Here is a 17903-nt window from a genome sequence, read left to right as displayed (position 1 = left end):
AATTAGATCAAAATTTGATTTATTTGAATAAAACAAACCCATATCGATTGTTCTTCGGAGATAATGGAGTATATGCTTAATTTTGTTCTAATGTCTTTTTGTAGGAGAAGAACTATATCTAGCTAATAAATTTACTGAAAATGCAATATTTGGTCTTGTATTATTAGCAAGATATATAAGTGCACCAATTGCTCTAAGATATGGTACTTCAAGATTAAGAAGTTCTTCATTATCTTCTCGAGGTCAAAATATATCTTTCTTTATATCCAATAAACTGAATTCCATTGGAATATTTAATGGATATGCTTTGTCTATATAAAATCTTTTCAAAATTTTTCTTATATAAGTTGACTGATGAATAAACATTCCATATGCTAAATGCTCAATTTGCAAACTAAGACAAATTTTTGTTTTTTTCGAGATCTTTCAATCTCAAATTTTTTCTTAAGATATTCTATTGCCTTTGAAAGCTCTTCAGGAGTTCCAATTATATTCAACAAATCCTGATTGTGATTTCTTTATAAAAACACACTAATATATTGGATTATTTTGATATCCTTTTTTCAATAAATATCCACTCAGTTGATTGTACCACATCCTTCCTGATTGTTTCAATCGATATAGTAATCTTTGTAACTTTATTCAATACCATTCTCAGGAATTTGATGTATATGTTTCAGGTACGTTAAATCCTTATGAGATTCTCATATAAATATCATTATCAAGAGATCTATTTAAATATGTTGTGACTACATCCATAAGATGCATATCCAGACTTTTATACACAGTCATGTCAATTAAATATTTTAGTGTAATTGCATCCATCACTGGAGAATATGTCTCTTCATAACCAATACCAGGTATTTGTGAAAAACCTTGTATAACTAATCTTGTTTTATATCTTGTGACCTAATTATTTTTATTTCGTTTCCTCACAAATACCCATTTGTATCCCACGGGTTTAACACCTTCTGGTGTTTGGATTACTGGTCTAAAAATTTGACGTTTTGAAAGTGAGTTTAATTCTGCCTCAATTACGTCTTTCCACTGAAGCCAATCGTTTCTATGTTGACATTCTTCAACAGATTTTGGTTCATGATCCTCATTTTAAGATATAATATCAAGAGCAATATTATACGCAGAAATGTTGTCACTAATTACATTAGTATGATTCCATCTTTTTCCTAACATGATTCCTAACATGACATAGTTTATTGAAATCTCATTATTATTTTTAGGTATTTCACCTTCCTCACTAGTCATGTCGAGAATTTCTTCATTGGTATTTACATCCTCAACCAAGTCTTTTTCACTATTAATTATTTTTCATTTTCGAGGATTTTTATCTTTGGAACCCACTAGTCTACCACGCTTCTGGCATGTTCTAGACTCATTAGTGACAACTTATTGTGTTGAGATATCAATTTTTGACGGAACATTTGCAGCTGGTATATATGATTTGGTTACTTTCTTTGCATTTATAAATGCATTTGGTAATTGATTTGCTATATTTTGTAAATGATTTATTTTATAAACTGCAAGTTCACATTGATCTGTATGGGGATCTAAATGAGACAATAACGATGCATCCCATTTAATTTCTTTTTCCAACTTCTTAATTCCCCCACTAATATTGGAAATTTTGTCTTATTAAAATGACAATTAGCAAATCATACAGTAAATACATCACTCGTCAGGGGTTCACGATATTTAATAATTGATATGGGATCATATCCAACATATATTCCTAACCTCCTTTGAGGACCTATCTTAGTATGTTGTGATGGAACAATTGGAACATATACTGTTTATCCAAAAGTTCTCAAATGGAAAATATTTGGCGGATGACCATAGGCTAATTGTAATGGTGAGTACTTATGATAAGCTATTGGCCTAATGCGTACGAGTGACGCTATATGCAAAATAGCATGTCCACATACAGATGAAGAAAGTTTAGCTCTCATAAGTAATGGTCTTACAATTAATTGCAAACGTTTTATAAATAATTCTGCTAAACCCTTTTGTGTATGAACATGAGCTACAGGATGTTCAACACTTATCCCTATTGACATACAATAATTATCAAAAGCTTGGGATGTAAATTCACCAGCATTATCAAGACAAATGATCTTAATTGTATAATCAAGAAATTGTGCTCTTAACTTAATTATTTGAGTAATAATCTTACAAATGCAAGACTTCGACTTGATAATAAGCACACGTGTGACCATCTGTTGGATGCATCTATTAATACCATAAAATATCTAAATTGTCCACTTGGTGGGTTAATGTGTCCACATGTCCACATATATCACCATGAATTCATTCTAAAAATGTAGGTGATTCAGTCCCCACTTTAGCTGATGATGGTCTAATTATCAATTTTTCTTGAAAGCAAGCATCACATGATAATTTATTAGATTGAATAATCTTCTGGCTCTTCAATGGATGTCCATTTGAGTTCTCAATAATTCACCTCATCATTGTAGATCCTGGATGACCCAATCGGTCATGCCAAATTGTAAATATGTCTGGATTCATGAACTTCAGGTTCATTGTTGCATATGTTTCAATTACTCATATATGAATATAATACAATCCAGAAGATAAAGCAGGCAACTCTTCCAATGTACATTTTTCATTTGAGACAGTGGATATGATATATAGATATTCCACATTATTCTTACTATCAGTCTCAATATGGTAATCATTGCAATTTATATTTTTAAAACTTAGAAGATTTCTCTTTGATTGACTAGAGAACAATGCATTGTCAATTGTAAATTTTATTCCTCCTCTAGGCAAAATAATATTTGCTTTTTAAAAACCCTTGATCAAGTTTGCAGAACTTGATATTATATTTACTTTTGCTTTCAGCATTGTCAATTTGGAAAAATATTTTTTATTTGTAAGTATTGTGTGTGTAGTTGCACTATCTGCCAAATATATATCTTCTTTACTCTTTTTTTAAATACCCAACATATGAAAATGATCCGTGTTTCTTCATTAAAAGAAAATAATTACAATAAGAAAAGCAACACTTAAAATATACAAAAGTTACTAAAAAAACATGAAGATGGATAAAGGAAAACAATAACATTAAGTTTAGATATTCTCAAAATAAAAAGAAACACTTGATGTTTCGTCAATTGTGTTAATCTTCTCTTCAGGAGGTTCAAAGATGCTCGCCACATCCAAATTTATCATGTGGGATGGGTCAAATATGTCATTATCTGATATGCAAAATTTGCTTCCAATATTTTTGTCTTTTTTCTTCAAGGAGGCTTGATAAAGGTCAACTAAGTGTTTTGACGTACGATAGGTACGTGACCAATGGCCAATCATTCTGCATCGGAAACATTTATTTTTAACACTTATTAAACTCTTATCTTGTAGAGTTCTTCCTTTGTGATCATCATTTTGTGTGGTTCTTTTGAAATTTAATTGATTAGAACGACCACCACGAAAATATAATTATTTCTTCCTCTGCCATGGTCACGACCTTGACTGCAACCTACGACCTCGACAACGATTATTGTTAAAATTCATAGCATTCATTTCAAGGAATGGTGTTGTTCCAGTTGGTCAAAATTCATGATTTTTCATCAATAATTCGTTATTTTGTTCGACCACGAGAAGACATGAAATTAATTCAGAATACTGTTTAAAACCTTTCTCTCAATATTGTTGTTGCAGAAGCATATTCGAGACATGAAATGTAGAAAATGTCTTCTCTAACATATCAACATCAGTAATTTTCTCTTTGCATAAAAACAATTTTGAACTGATTTTAAATAATGTGGAGTTGTAATCACTTATAATTTGAAATCTTACAGCCTCAAGTGCATTCACTCATAACGAACTTTAGGAAGGATAACTGTTTTTTTTATGATCATACCTCTCTTTTAAATTTTTTCACAAGATACGGGGATATTTTATTGTAAGATACTCCATTTTCAATCCCTCGTGGAGATGATGATGAAGGAAAATCATAGCTTTTGCCTTTTCTGACTGGATGTCGTATTTCCTTTTTTAATTGTTTCTCCCAAGTTCATAGCATTCAGGTGAATTTCGAATTATTGCCACTAATGCCAAGTGCTGTGAATTCTAATTTTGTAAGGTTTGTCATGACAACACTATCACAAAATATTATATTTATATTAAAATTTTAATATGTACTAAATATGCAAAATAACATTCAATTTATTAATTATAACGAAGAGGAAAAAATCGACATACCTTTAGGATCTATCTTTAGTGAAGAAAAAGCCAGGAGCTCATGCTGATAAGTGTTATGAATTTGAGGAGCACAGTGGGAATATGGATATAGAGAAAATATAATATAATAATATATTTATATAATAATATTAAATATATAAAATAAAATAACTAAAAACACAAAATAACTAAAATTATAAAATTATAAAATTGGATAATATGTAAATAATGGAAGTGTAATTTTAAGATCCACCAAATGCCACTATTTATAGGCAAAGTGGCAACTAGGATGTAGACTTACATGGACACTAAACATCAAGGCACATGGACAAGGTGACACATGGCTTTGGGATACTAAGCAAGGGGCATCTATTTATTATTATAATATTCAAAATATATATATATACTGTCGAGAACTTAACCTTTTTCTTCAACGAAAATAATTTGTACCATATTATAGCAGTGGTAAAACTTAAAGATTAATCAATTTCATCAATCCTTTATCAAAAGAGTAAGATCTGACAACCTAACGATACCACTTATTAGCATAATTACTTTATATTGAGTAGATAAATTCAGAATCATTCATGTCAAATTGTCAATAATAAATAACATAGAAGATTTCATTGAGAAACTAATGATAGCTTCAAGATGGTCTTCCTCAACCAAATGGTCAAGAATAAATAACATATCAAATTCCATTGTTTTGGTATCTTGGGGACCATAGCTTTGTCTCTTTATATATATTAGTTCAATTAGGTTACCATTAAACCTTAATTAACTAGAAATGGGCTTCTAAGCATTAAGTCCATACTCAATTAGGAATTTAGAGACTTAAACCCTTATTAACCAGTAATGAGTTTCTACCAATTAAGTACATACTCAATTAGGAATCTAGGGTCTTAATTAAGTAGATCACATAATAAGGTTCAATCTAATAAAATAACCTAGTATAAAGTATTAGTCCACATACATAGCGTGATAAATTATTAATCCACCTACATAATCTATATTTTAATTAAATGTATAATTATTTAAAGACGTCTAACATTCCTACCAAACAAATATCCCTTTTTAAGTTACCAAGAAATTTTGAGGTAAGTAGTGTATTTAGCAAATTAAGAGTATTTCCAATAATTTTATGATGTTTGAATAGATAGTCAAAATTGATTTTCAATTCTAAAACACCAAAAAAGAATTAAAAGGCCCAACGCTAACTCAGTGCTTCTTCCAGGATGCTAACAAAAGCAAACACGTTTGATGTTACTCCTTACCCAAAAAAAATAAAATTAAAAAAAAAATGAATTAACAAAAGAAAATGAAACGAAATCATCGCCAGTTTTTCTCATTTTTCCAGGAAAATTACTATTTTTAACCAAAAAAAAAACATTTTACAAAACTAACAGTTTTTCTAAAAATTATTTTTTTCCCAACCTCTTTCTTACTCTTTTAAATTTTAAATTGAGAGTCCTATGAAAATAGTATTTTGTTCCTCGTTCAATTACATTTCATCTCTCATTCAAATGCTTTCAATTTTACCTTTATTCAATACTACTTTTCCAAACTCAACTTCACTTTTAAAGCTTAAACTTTAGTTTTTCATTTTCATTTTATTTGTCTCATTGTTTTTGACAAGTTTCAACTATCATTAGTAGATTTGTTTGTTGGCATTAGCAAGCAATAAGCGGAAGCAAACAGAATCATTAAGCACTCTAATTTATCAATTTTAGCAACTAAGAAAACATGTTCAAAGAATAAAAAGAGGATTTGATGATATACCTTTACAAATTCAGCTCCAATCTTCACTCCAAAAGGATGTAGACCACCACTTGATCTTCTCTACTATTCTCTTAACCCTTAGATTGGGTGGTGGAACCCAAAATGAACAGAAAATTTAGGATATACAGCAAAATCTCAACAAAATTCACCTTACATGATCTCCTCTCTCGACTCAATCATCTAAGTTTTTTCAGCTTAATTAGTGCAATCAAATTGGCCAACAAATTGACACCAAATCCACATCAAGTGAATGGATAGTGTCAAAAGATGGAGAAACCAACTAAATTGGGTTTTTCCAAATTTTTAATTTTTTAAATCTAATTTTCTTTAATTAAATTTTCATAAAATTAAAACTAAAATTAAATTTTAATTTAATATTTGAATTTTCTAAAAATTCTAATTTCTAATTTTAAATAAATTTAATTCAAATAATAAATTTTAAATAAAATTAATTAAAATAATTAATTAAACCATTTAAATAATTTAAATAATTTAATATCCAATATTATATTATTTACACTACTAATTCCACAAGCATGAATCCCCATTCATGTAATTTTAATATTTAAATCATATTTACATATTATCCAATTTTCCAATTTCGTTTAATCTATCAATTAAACGTGTAATTATATCGTATATAGTCACTAATTCTCTTAATTTGAATTTGAACATTTCAAATTCTCTCATCACGTTATTCAAGGTTTAATCCGTTTGTGAGCTAATAGAGGATCTAATGGACCTATAGATCATGGGTTCCAACGATCCGAAATTAACCGGTCAAACTTTTTAACCTAATTAACCTAATTAACAAACATTCGTTAACTATCGGATCACTCTACTAAAGCCCAGTTGTTTACTCCCTCACTATAGATATAATTGTGTTCACTCGATATAACCATAATCAGTAAGTCAACCTTTATTAACCTAATTAACCAACATTCGTCGTTAACTATTGGATCACTCTACTAAAGCCCAGTTGTTTACTCCCTCACTATAGATATAATTGTGTTCACTCGATATAACTATAATCAGTAAGTCACTATAGATAAATTACGGTTGGGTCAAAAGATATTTTACCCCCGAGATTACATATTGTTCCTTAAGTCCTACTGATCCTCTAATTAACAATTGGTTTGTGATCCAATCACTACACTGAATCCCTCTAAGGCCAAAGAGAGGGTGGGGTCCCTTGTTTAAGACCCGGAGTCAGCACTTAAGGGAACAACCTTTCTACTATCCCTAAAAGTAGGTAAGAGTGAATTTCATCTTGCATCCTATGTCCCCAACTATCTACCCAATCTTACCCCTGAAATGGGAGGCTTTTTGAGTCGGTGCGGTTGAGCCAACACTCATCCATGCAAATTTAAGGATAATCTAGAATAAATAGGACTTCATAGTTAGCTTAGGATTAAAGTCAAGTTACCTTGGTCATCGCTTTGAAAAATTCAGTCTCAAACATTTAACAACATTATAAAGTAATAGTGACTAATTTCTTTGTCCGATCTTATATAAACTTTTCACATAGGATGCCCCACTTACATGTTTCCACATGAACGAATCAAAAATCACTTCGTTTATAGCACTTTACAACAATTGTAACATCTACAAAGTGGGCGCATCCGATAGTGTCTCTAGAATAAGATACCCAGCCTTTATTTGTATACTATAGACCATTCTGACTATTTACTCGAACTTGATTCATTCTTATGTCTCGACATAAAGTTCAAATACTCATATAATAGTCATGAATCTTAGTTTATTGGATTTAGGTTATTTCTAAAACGAAAGGAGCAATTCATGCACTCAATAACAACTTTATTGAATCAAACTTAATTAACAGAATAAGTTTATTATTTACAGACCACAAGTTTTACGATATAAAACCCAACATTGTTATTATTTTTAAAGGAAAAAAATTTGGGAAAAAAGTTTCATTGGAATTTCTTGTAAGGATCGGAAATATTTCTGTAAAAAATAAAAATTCAATTGGAAAATTAGGAAAAAGGTCAGTAAATTTCAATTATTACAAGAAATTTGTAGAGTTTTTTTAACTCAAAATTAAAAATGGTAAATTTGAATAAGTAATTAATTAACTAAACTATCAATGGAAATTATATAATTTTTTAAATCTTATTTTGGTCCCTAAATTTTGAATAATGTCCTATTTTTGTCCCTAAATTTTTAAAAATGTTTTCTTAGTTCTTGAATATTAGTTTATTGTTATAGTTTATTATCAATTAAATATTAGTGAATACTACACTTAGTTATATTATCTATAAATATATAATATCAAAATACATTTTAAACCATGGTTAAAATTAAAAACCAATTTCTGGATTATCCTTTAAACCATTGTTAAAATTAGAATCTAATTTTTGAATTTGCTATTAAATACATAAAATATAACTTTATTTTTACGAAATACGTTGTTTTCAAATTCTTTAGTTGCTACTTGCTACTGGAGTGCATTAAATTGCTATTTTGGCAAATAAGCACTACTTGAGTTGCTTGGAAATGGTTTTTCTTAATAGTTTGTTAGCAATAGCATAAAAAAGCTTCTAAAAAATAACAATGAGAAAGAAAGAAAGGAAAGAGAGAGCAGAGCCAAACAGAAGCATAAAAGTACCGAGATGGAAGAATGGTCATATCAATTAGCTGAATAATTATTGTAACAATACAAACACAAAAACACACCACGTTTCTGTTAGACCAAATACAAGAATCTGTTTTAGCTTTAGCTACACTTAAAAATACTAAACAATTTCCAAATCCCACGAAGCATTATATATGGACCAATTTGGCAAAATTGAGACAACAACACAGTCTTTAGTTTGATAATGTTACATCCTATTCCTGAGAAACTCTGTTTTGGGGGGTTAGGGGGATTGATTACAAGGAACTTGTAATTTCAGAGGCAGCAACACAGCAACGTTCATGAATTTTTATCAACGAATGAATATCACCTTAGCCACCTTCTTAGATCAGTAGTTGAAGAGGGGGAAATCTCTCCGCCCAGGCTGTCAGTACAGCAGGAAGAATAGTTGGATTGCTGCTCCATCCCCAAGTACGTCCCGCTCACGCTCTTGAAACTTGGACTCCTCAAAACTCCATGCCCAATTGGATCAGGAACAGGGAATGACAGCCGTTTCTTCGCATACCCAATTCCTCCCTTCTCCCTCTCCCTCTCTGGCGTTGACGCCCTTTGCCTCGGCGCGCTCTGCGACCTTAATCGGGCCTTTGCAGACTCCGTGGCCGCCATGTAATTGGGCAAACAATTGTTGCCTTCACCACCATAACTGCTACTCGCTCCACTCCTCCCTTGTTGGACCAAATTCCCACTGTAGTAGTAGTTTGACCTTAAGCTCGGTGTTTGGGATGTATTCTCGCTTGTGTCCTCTCTCACGAAACGAGGGCTTGCAGACCGGACTTGCAGCATAGGCCTAGTTTTAGACGGGGAGGGTGTGGCCGGTGAGTGGTAGAAAGAGGGTACGTTTTGTTGCGTCCGGTGGAGTGGTGAACTGCCAGAATGCGGGTTTGTTCTTTGTTGATGTTGAGCCATTCTTCGGAAGTTGGAGGATGTGCGAGCGTAGGGCTGGAATGTGTCGATTTCGACTGTTTTGATCGGATCTCTTTGATCGGTTGAAGCTCTTCCCCTGCACTCCCATGGTTTCCTTGAATTCCATTGATCCAACCACTTGGGTCTTTCTTCCAGATCATCTCCGCTGCCCATGGACGGACTTCGACCTCTCCGCCATATCTGAAATCTCAAATTAGAAACAGAACCCGAAAACAGAGGAGGAAGAGATGGAGAAAGAGATGAACCTGTTGGGAAAGATTTCGATCACGCTTCATGGCAAACTCTTTTCTATCAGACAAGAATTGAAGGTACCGCGATCCAAGGGCGGTACTAGGGTCGCTGAGTGTGGAATTTCTTGTGCCTTCATGAGAGAGCCGCATCCGCTGATCAAGCACACGGGCCTGCACTCGAACCAGAGCTTGCATGCATCGGAGGGTCATCTTAGCCTGTTTCCTGACATTGTGACCCCTCACAAGAGCCTGTAACTTCACCAACCCCTTGAGCGCACGCAGAGCCCTCCTCGCCTTTATGAGTAAATTAGGCCCAGATCAACGTAAACCCAAGAAAAAGAAAGTGAGATTTTAGTAGCATAGCCATACCAGGTATCCTCTAAAAGCAGTCTGAATTAGAATTGCAGCGTAGTGGTCTCTGGCGTGATTGGAAGGCTTGGTGGTGAGGCGAACAACCTCTACAGCCGCTTGGGCGGTGGCCATTGCAGCTTCGGCAGTGGCCACCGCCACAGCAAGCGCCGCGTCGGAAGATGGGTTGGAGGGCGTTTGGTGGGTGGGCGGGTCGTGCAGATTGGTGGATCGCCTGAAAACCCATCTCCGCTTCTCTGTTTTCTGCGGAGAAAACGAGGCAATTTAGTGGGAAAAGAGAGAATGAAAATGATAAGGAGAAACGGACCTTGTGATCTTCATCTTTGGAAGGAGATCTAAAAGCCCTTTTGACGGCCGTCAACCACGAGGATCCTCCCTTCTTGCCCATGGAAAAACAGAGCGCTGCATTTACAATTAGACTATAGTGCCTGGGAAAAAAGAGAGATAATTCATCAGCAACTCATTGACAGACAGCTCCCAACCAACAGCGACAGTGGTGGAGTTAGAATAGGGTACTGCGGTGCCCACATCGTTAATCAGTCTGAATAAAATTAAAAAAATATATATAATAATAATAATAAGAGAGAAAAAGAGCTGACGTGAATTATGCAATGCAGCTGTGATTCCAATAGTCTAAAAAGTTGAAGCTCAACCCATGGATATTGAAGAATAAGAATCTTTTTAATAGGAGGAGATTAAGAATAATCAGGTGAGATTAGTAAGAAAAAGAAGAATAATGGTGCAATGAAAAGGGGAGTGGGCATTTAATAATGGAAAGATGAAGATGAATCCCAAAGCAAAGCATTGAAATTGAAGAAACCAAGATGTGAGAAGTGAAGTGGTGGTGTTGCCTTCCATTTCATTTGTTGGAAAAGAAAAAGCCCACGAGAACGCGCCACTCCTTGCTTTTTCTGCGGCCCCATAGGCCATAACCCCAAAATCACCCTCTTTTTATGTAATATCAAATATAAATAATATCCAATTGTGTTATTTAATTCAGTGGATAAAAGCCACCCTCTTTCTCGAAATCTTACTTGACAGTTGAAACAAACAACCCTCATGTCATGCCATCACGTGCTTCTGACACACGGAGAGTGTTTGTTCAGGTGTGCTGTCAGACCAGGGTTGCTTATGTACGTTGGTTTGGCACTTTTTTTTATTTTAATATTTAGGGACTGTTGTAGACATTATATTCAAAATAATATAATGTAAAAAAAAAAAAAAGTACAAATATGATCAAATTTAAATAGTCTATGATACACCATATTATTGGTATGAGTTTATCAATTATAAACCATATCACTAGTAACCAATTTTTTTAAATAATGTTATACACTTAGTTATTATATCTAAAAATGTTACCAATTGCAATTACCTTAATATTTATCTAAATGAGTTGTATTTTATAAAACCAAAAAATGAGGTTTTATTGAAATATTGGAGAAATATTCAGTATTTTTAAAAGTATGTAGAGATTTATTGTTTGACAGCTTTTTTTAGAAGTTCGAAGACAGAGTGAGAATTATTGTCGAGTTTTCCTGTATAAGCAGCAAAATATAAGGTTAAGTTGGGTGTTGAAAACTCGACCTGTATCTTCGTCAGACCACTATGTGTCTCGTTCTATCCGTCATACCACTTTTGACCAATACCTTTTATTCCTTCCCAGTGCTCACCTACATGCATTAATCCATGGGGTCGAGTTTTCCACAATCGACCTATGCCTTTTTAATCGCACCAACAAGCTTCCTTAATCACGTTTTTCCCCTGCCTCTACCTCTTTGTGCAATCGCTTTCTACCCATCTTTTCTTCTCCTTCGAAAACTTCTCAAAAATCACTTTCCCTTTCTGGCTCTGTCTCTCATATCATCTTTTTCCTTCTTCTTTCTCCAAATTAAGCTATAGATCCATATTCTCATGTTATTCTATTGTTTTTGTAGTTCTGTTACCAGATAACAAATAACAAATAAAAGAGGGACCATTGTGACTTAAACAAAATTATCAACTTGAATTATGTCATTATCATGGCTTAAGCTTGAAAACCAAGTTGAAGGAAAAAAAAGTAAAATCGCTATTGAATTTATGAATTTATTTTTTTATTTATTACTAGTTTTTTGGTTCTTATATTATTCTAGATATACCATTTTAACTTCTTATACAATGATGTTAGTAGATCTATCATGTTAATTTTTTAATAGTCGTTGAATTCAAGAACATTTATATATTGATGTTAGTAGTTTTTTCTCTATATATTTTAATAAATTTATATTATGTTAGAGCTACCATGTTAATTCTTTTTTTATTATTATTTTAAACAATATTAGATTTTATTAGTATTAATGTTACTTTTTTTTTAGTATTATTGCGTTTTAAAAAGTTTAGTAGTTTTTTTTTTTTTTTTGTTATTTAATACAAAATTATTAATTTGAGTGAATTTTTATTTTATATATTTCTTATAACATTTGAATGATTTAGTATATAAGTTTGATGTTTAAAGTTTTTTTATTAGTTTTTAATCTTTTTAATATTTTGTTTATATTTTTGTTTTTTTTTATTTAAGTTTGATAATTAATAAAATAATTAGTAACGTGTTTTTTTTATATATAATATTATACTTTTTTAGTATTGTTTTTATTTAAAAAGTTTAGTAGTTTTTTTTCGTTGTTTAATACAAAATTATTAATTTGAGTGAATTTTTATTATATATATTCTTATAATATTAGATTGTTGTAGTATTTAAGTTTGATATTCACAGGTTTTTTTTTTTTAATAATTTTAATATTTTGTTTATGTTTTTGTTTGTATTTAAGTTTGATAATTAGTAAAATAATTAGTAATGTATTATTGTCCCTTTTTTTTTCAGAAAAACGCAGACACGTGTTTGGGATTTATATTGTTTACAAATGGTGATGTGATTGATGGTGTTGATGGAGTTGATTATGACCAACCACCATATGGGGTTTTAACATAAATGTGAATAGTGGGCTTGTTTTTTTAATAATTCGTTGAAATGGTAGGGATGTCACTTAGTGTAGATTTCAGAGAAAATCAGCTAGAAATTATATATACACATTCTAATCTAACACCATCAGGATCAGCAAGGTTTATGTCATTCCTTATTCCTAATGAATAGACAATGAATTTGATGTTCTCAATCATGATGTCACTCCCGAGTTTAGTGCATTTATATTTTAATGTGAGTTGGGTAGGGTCGGATATAAACTTAAATGCAAACTCTTTAGTTTATTTGAAGATCTGACTCAATGTATTGATTCTAATTTTGAATCACTTGCACCACTATGTGATTATGAATATGTGGTGGCTAATAATCAATAGAGAGATTTTAGAACAGAAACAGACGATAAATTTGAGGAGTTGGATTTTGATGGTCATGAACATGAGTTACCTTCAGACACATTCAATGATTTAGATATGAATGTAATAGATAGCATTCGAGAACACAACCCAATTATAGCCCCTATGGATATTGACAATACCCAATTGTATAAGGGGATGATTTATCAAGACAAAGAAATGCTACAATAATCGATCAAATATTTTTCTATTAAGTGTCACGCACCATATAAGGTTGTGGAATTGACACTGACGATTTCGGCAATTCGGTGTAAGAAATGGGAAGAAGGTTGCAAAGGGAGACTTCATGCAATAAAAAAAATTGCGTGGCTTGTTTGAGATCACTAAGTATGTTAAACAACAAAAAGGTTTTGCTTAGAACTTAGTCAAAGTCATGTGCTGTTAGATTCATCGATGATTCCAATAGAATTTTGTGATGATGTAAGAGAAAAATGTCTATCAGCATGGTACAATTACAGTCCGACATAAAAACAAAACTTGGATATGATGTTCCCTACCATAGAGTGTGGGAGGCAAAAGAAAGGTGTTGGCTAAAGTGTTCATTGACTGGGATATTGTTGCCTAGGTGGTTGTATATGGTTAAGAAGACCAATCCTGGAACACGTGTGGAGTGGACGATGAAGGAAACGCCAACTGAAGGACATGTCATCCTTACTTCTGTATTTTGGGTGTTTGGTCCTTGTATAGAAGCTTTTAATAGATGTCGACTGGTGATTCAAACAGACGGTACCCACTTGTATGGAAAACATCGAGGAAAGTTACTGATTGTTACATCAGTTGATACAAATGGGCATCTTCTTCCTCTTGCATTCGTCGTTGTAAATGAGAAGTCCGCAGTGTCATTAGGATGGTTCTTGAAAAAATTAAGAGAAATTGTTGTTGGAACATAAAGAACAACATGCACAGCGGAACCAAACTATTTAAAGACAAATTTACATGCAAAATTCTATTTTGCATGTCTTCCACCTCAAAATCTAGTAGCATGTAATCTTTAGGTGTCAAGCTTTGGAAGTGCCACTTTAAAATCCACTTAGTTAGTAGAAAAATCCAACAATTGGATTTTTCCACTAACTAATTTTAATATAAAAAAATAATTTTTTTTTATGTAAAATATTTTCACAAATTAGAAAATATCTAAACAAACAAATTTAATATCACATAAATTGTATTTGACACCTAATTTTGATTAATTACATTAATCAAGTTTTTAAAAAAACACTTTAATGATAATATTCAAGAATACTCTCAAACATAATTAATTAATTAATTGTAAATTATATCTCATATAAATACAATTTTTCCTTAAGGCCAAATTTGAACATTTCAAATTCTCATTTCACCTAGTTCTTCAATTTTGTCCGTAGTGAGCTAGCAAGGATATCGGATAACCTACAGATCATGGGCTCCAGCAATTCGAGACTAACCAATCCAACTCTTTAACCTAGTTAATTTTGTTCATAGTGAGCTAACGAGGATACTGGATAACAGGACTGTCCATTATAGTTTATAGTTGCACTCCCCTCACTATAGATATATTATGTGTCCATTTGATATAACCATGATAAGTAAGTCAACCCTTCACAGGTTGTTCGTAATAACGACTGAGTCAAAAGTTGTTTTACCCCGGAGATTACATCTTGCTTCTTAAGTCCCACTGATCCTTTAATGAACAATTGATTTATGATCTAATCACTAAACCGAGTCCCTCTTGAGCCAATGAGAGGGTGGGGCTCCTTGTTCAAGACTCAGAGTCAGCACTTAAGGAAATAACCTCTCTACTATCCCTAAAAGCGGGTAGGAGTGAATTTCGTCTTATACCTTATGTCCCCAATTATCTACCCGGTCTTACCCCTGAAATGGGAGGCTTATTGAGTCGGCGTTGTTGAGCCAACCCTTACCCATGAAAATCTAAGGATAATCCCGAATAAACAGGAGTTCATAGTTAGCTCAGGATTAAGGTCAAGTTACCTAAGTCATCATTATGAAATAGTCAGTCTTAAACAATAAACAACGTTCTAAAGTAAGAGTGACTTAATTCTAAGTCCGATCTTATGCAAACTCATTAGGGCGCCCCCGCTCCTCATGTCAATACATGAATGAATCATAATAACTTTGTTTGTAGTACTTTATAACAAATTATAACAACTACAGAGTGGGTCGCATCCAATAATGTTACCAGAATAGGGTACCCAGCCTTATTAGTATACTACTATTTTGGCTATTTACTGAACTTGATCCACTCTTATATCTCCACATAAAGTTCATGTATTCATATAATAGTCATAGATCTTTAGTTTATTGGATTTAGACTTTATAAGTGCAATTCACATATTCAATAACAGTTTTATTGAATAAACGTCAATATCTTTATTGATAATAGAATATGTTTAACATGACAAACTGCGAGTTTTGAGACATACAACCCAACAATTATTACACACAAAAAGGTGTGTTTAATTTCGGATTGACATGCTAGCATTATCTCAGCAGTCAACAATCTAGCAAATGGTTGGACGGGACCAAAATGTCACCATCAATTTGCTTTCAACATATAATCAGCAACTCCAACAAAAAATACAAATTCAACACATTAAAGTATTATGTTTATCATGCCGGATGTCAGTTCCAAATTTGAAAGTTTAATAAAGCCATTAAGGACATCAAAGGAATAAATCAGAGTTGTCTGAGTTTTTTTAACAATATTGGTATTGAGCAATGGACTCAAGCACACTTAGGAGGGTTTAGGTACAAACGGACGTCAAAAAATTTATTAGAGTGCATAAATTGAGTCTTCAAAGGAGCTTGAATAACATTCTTCAAGTGCGTAAATTACTTTGAAAAAAGAAGATAAGAAATAAAAGTTGCTTTGGAGCGTCGAGATAAATACACCCGATAAAAAAAAATTTAGTAATCAACAATTTGTTTCAAATATATTTGTAATACTAAGTGAGTAAATATTTAGGTACACACACGAAAAAAATTTAATAAATGGGCTGCAAGATCTAGTAAACATGAAGTACAGTCATACAATGGATATAAAGGCGTGTCTCATGTGAAGACCGGATGTCACAGCCTCAATCCTAAAGGAGGAAATGTTCAAACGTTGAGGCTAAATGGATCCGAGGGGTACTGTTCATATAACAAGTGGCAAGCATTTAACATTCCATGCTCGCATTTTATTGCGGTTTACTCACATTTTAACATGAACTACGAAGATTTTATTAAGGACCAATAAACTGTCAACATATGCTGCATGCTACTCTCCTCAATTTAAACCTGTACCGCATGAAGATTATTGGATTACGCACCCTAATATGTCTGTCTTACATGCTAACCCATCGTTGTTAAGGAAACCTGGTAGACCAAAGAGTTCACGATACCAATCTAATTAATATTCTTATTTTGTAGTTACTGTTTTTATTGTGTAAATACTATTTTCATTGTGTAATTACTATTTTTATTATGTAGTTAATTTTTTATTTAAATTTATGAAGTTGTATATTATTTTTATATTTTACTTGAGAAATAAATCATTATTTTTCTTTTAGATCATGACTTTAAATCTAGGACTTATTTATCTGATAGAGTTGACATTCAACATGCAGAAGCAATTAAGGATCTAAGCACTCTAACTACATCAATTTTAGGCAATTAGCGTGCATGTTCATAGTTTTCAAAATATTAGGGTTTCAGAATCATACCTTTGATGAATTTTTCCAATTGCTTGGAACCATCACGAAATTCTTCTTTTATCTCTAGAGTGGACCAACACAAATATATTCTTTACTCATTTCAGGCTTTAGATTGAGTGGTGGAACTCAAATGGAGAGGAAATTAATATGAGTTTTTTAGAGTTGAAGAAGAAAGAAAACCAGATTTTCTTTTTACATATTTCAGTTCGCATGAACTTCTAATTTGATCTAAAAACTTCAATATATAGAAGCTGTCATGCAGATTTGATAAAACATGAAGATGCCAATTCGAATTCCATTGAATTTTAGTGGCATGAGGTGTTATACAAAATGTAAAATGGTGATTATCCCACTTTCCATTTTAATCCAATTTTTAGTTTAATAAAATTGAATTAATTTTAAATATAAAAATTTATTTTAACACTGAATTCCAAATTCAATTTTAATTAAATAAATTTATAATTTGGAATTTCATAAATTCAAAATTTAATTACCCAATTTCATAATTTTGATTTTCATAAACTTAAAATTTAATAAATTAATTTGGATAATTGATAAACCAATTTAATTAATTTAATTTAATATCAAATATTAAATTAATACAACGCCTCATTAAATATTTAAATCATATTTAAATATTATCAACTCTCAAAAAATCGTAAC

The 17903-nt window shown here is 32.0% G+C and overlaps 2 protein-coding genes across 3 annotated transcripts; one reads left to right on the top strand and one right to left on the bottom strand.

The window, feature by feature from the left end:
• Positions 1 to 8631: 8631 nt before the first annotated feature.
• Positions 8632 to 11181, bottom strand: LOC120091460 (protein IQ-DOMAIN 17-like). Of its 2 annotated transcripts, none has more exons than XM_039049496.2 (5): positions 10776 to 11181; positions 10484 to 10604; positions 10177 to 10419; positions 9823 to 10101; positions 8632 to 9757 (listed from the first exon to the last, which is right to left on the bottom strand). In XM_039049496.2, the coding sequence occupies exons 2-5, from the start codon at positions 10562 to 10564 to the stop codon at positions 8960 to 8962; spliced, it is 1401 nt and encodes a 466-aa protein (XP_038905424.1). In that variant the 5' UTR covers positions 10565 to 10604; positions 10776 to 11181; the 3' UTR covers positions 8632 to 8959. The 2 variants fall into 2 exon arrangements, with proteins under 2 accessions (XP_038905424.1, XP_090166016.1); XM_090309890.1 differs by having other exon boundaries at positions 11028 to 11107.
• Positions 11182 to 13991: 2810 nt separating this feature from the next.
• Positions 13992 to 14438, top strand: LOC150038241 (uncharacterized). The gene has a single exon (XM_090312504.1). The coding sequence runs from the start codon at positions 13992 to 13994 to the stop codon at positions 14436 to 14438; it is 447 nt and encodes a 148-aa protein (XP_090168630.1).
• Positions 14439 to 17903: the final 3465 nt, after the last annotated feature.

This window comes from Benincasa hispida, chromosome 1 (genome assembly GCF_027475165.1).
Source record: "Benincasa hispida cultivar pf3 chromosome 1, pf3_genome.v1.1, whole genome shotgun sequence".
NCBI classification, from domain to species: Eukaryota; Viridiplantae; Streptophyta; class Magnoliopsida; order Cucurbitales; family Cucurbitaceae; genus Benincasa; species Benincasa hispida.
Note: the sequence above shows the minus strand (reverse complement) of the source record. Positions and strands in the feature narration are given on the sequence as shown.

Excerpts from the sequence above, each read along its gene's own strand:
- LOC120091460 (XM_039049496.2), bottom strand. The coding sequence starts at position 10,564 with ATGGGCAAGAAGGGAGGATCCTCGTGGTTGACGGCCGTCAAAAGGGCT. Across the intron at positions 10,420-10,483 it reads CCAAAGATGAAGATCACAAG|AAAACAGAGAAGCGGAGATG; the intron begins GTCCGTTTCTCC and ends TTTTCTCCGCAG. Across the intron at positions 9,758-9,822 it reads ATCGAAATCTTTCCCAACAG|ATATGGCGGAGAGGTCGAAG; the intron begins GTTCATCTCTTT and ends TTGAGATTTCAG.
- LOC150038241 (XM_090312504.1), top strand. The coding sequence starts at position 13,992 with ATGGTACAATTACAGTCCGACATAAAAACAAAACTTGGATATGATGTT.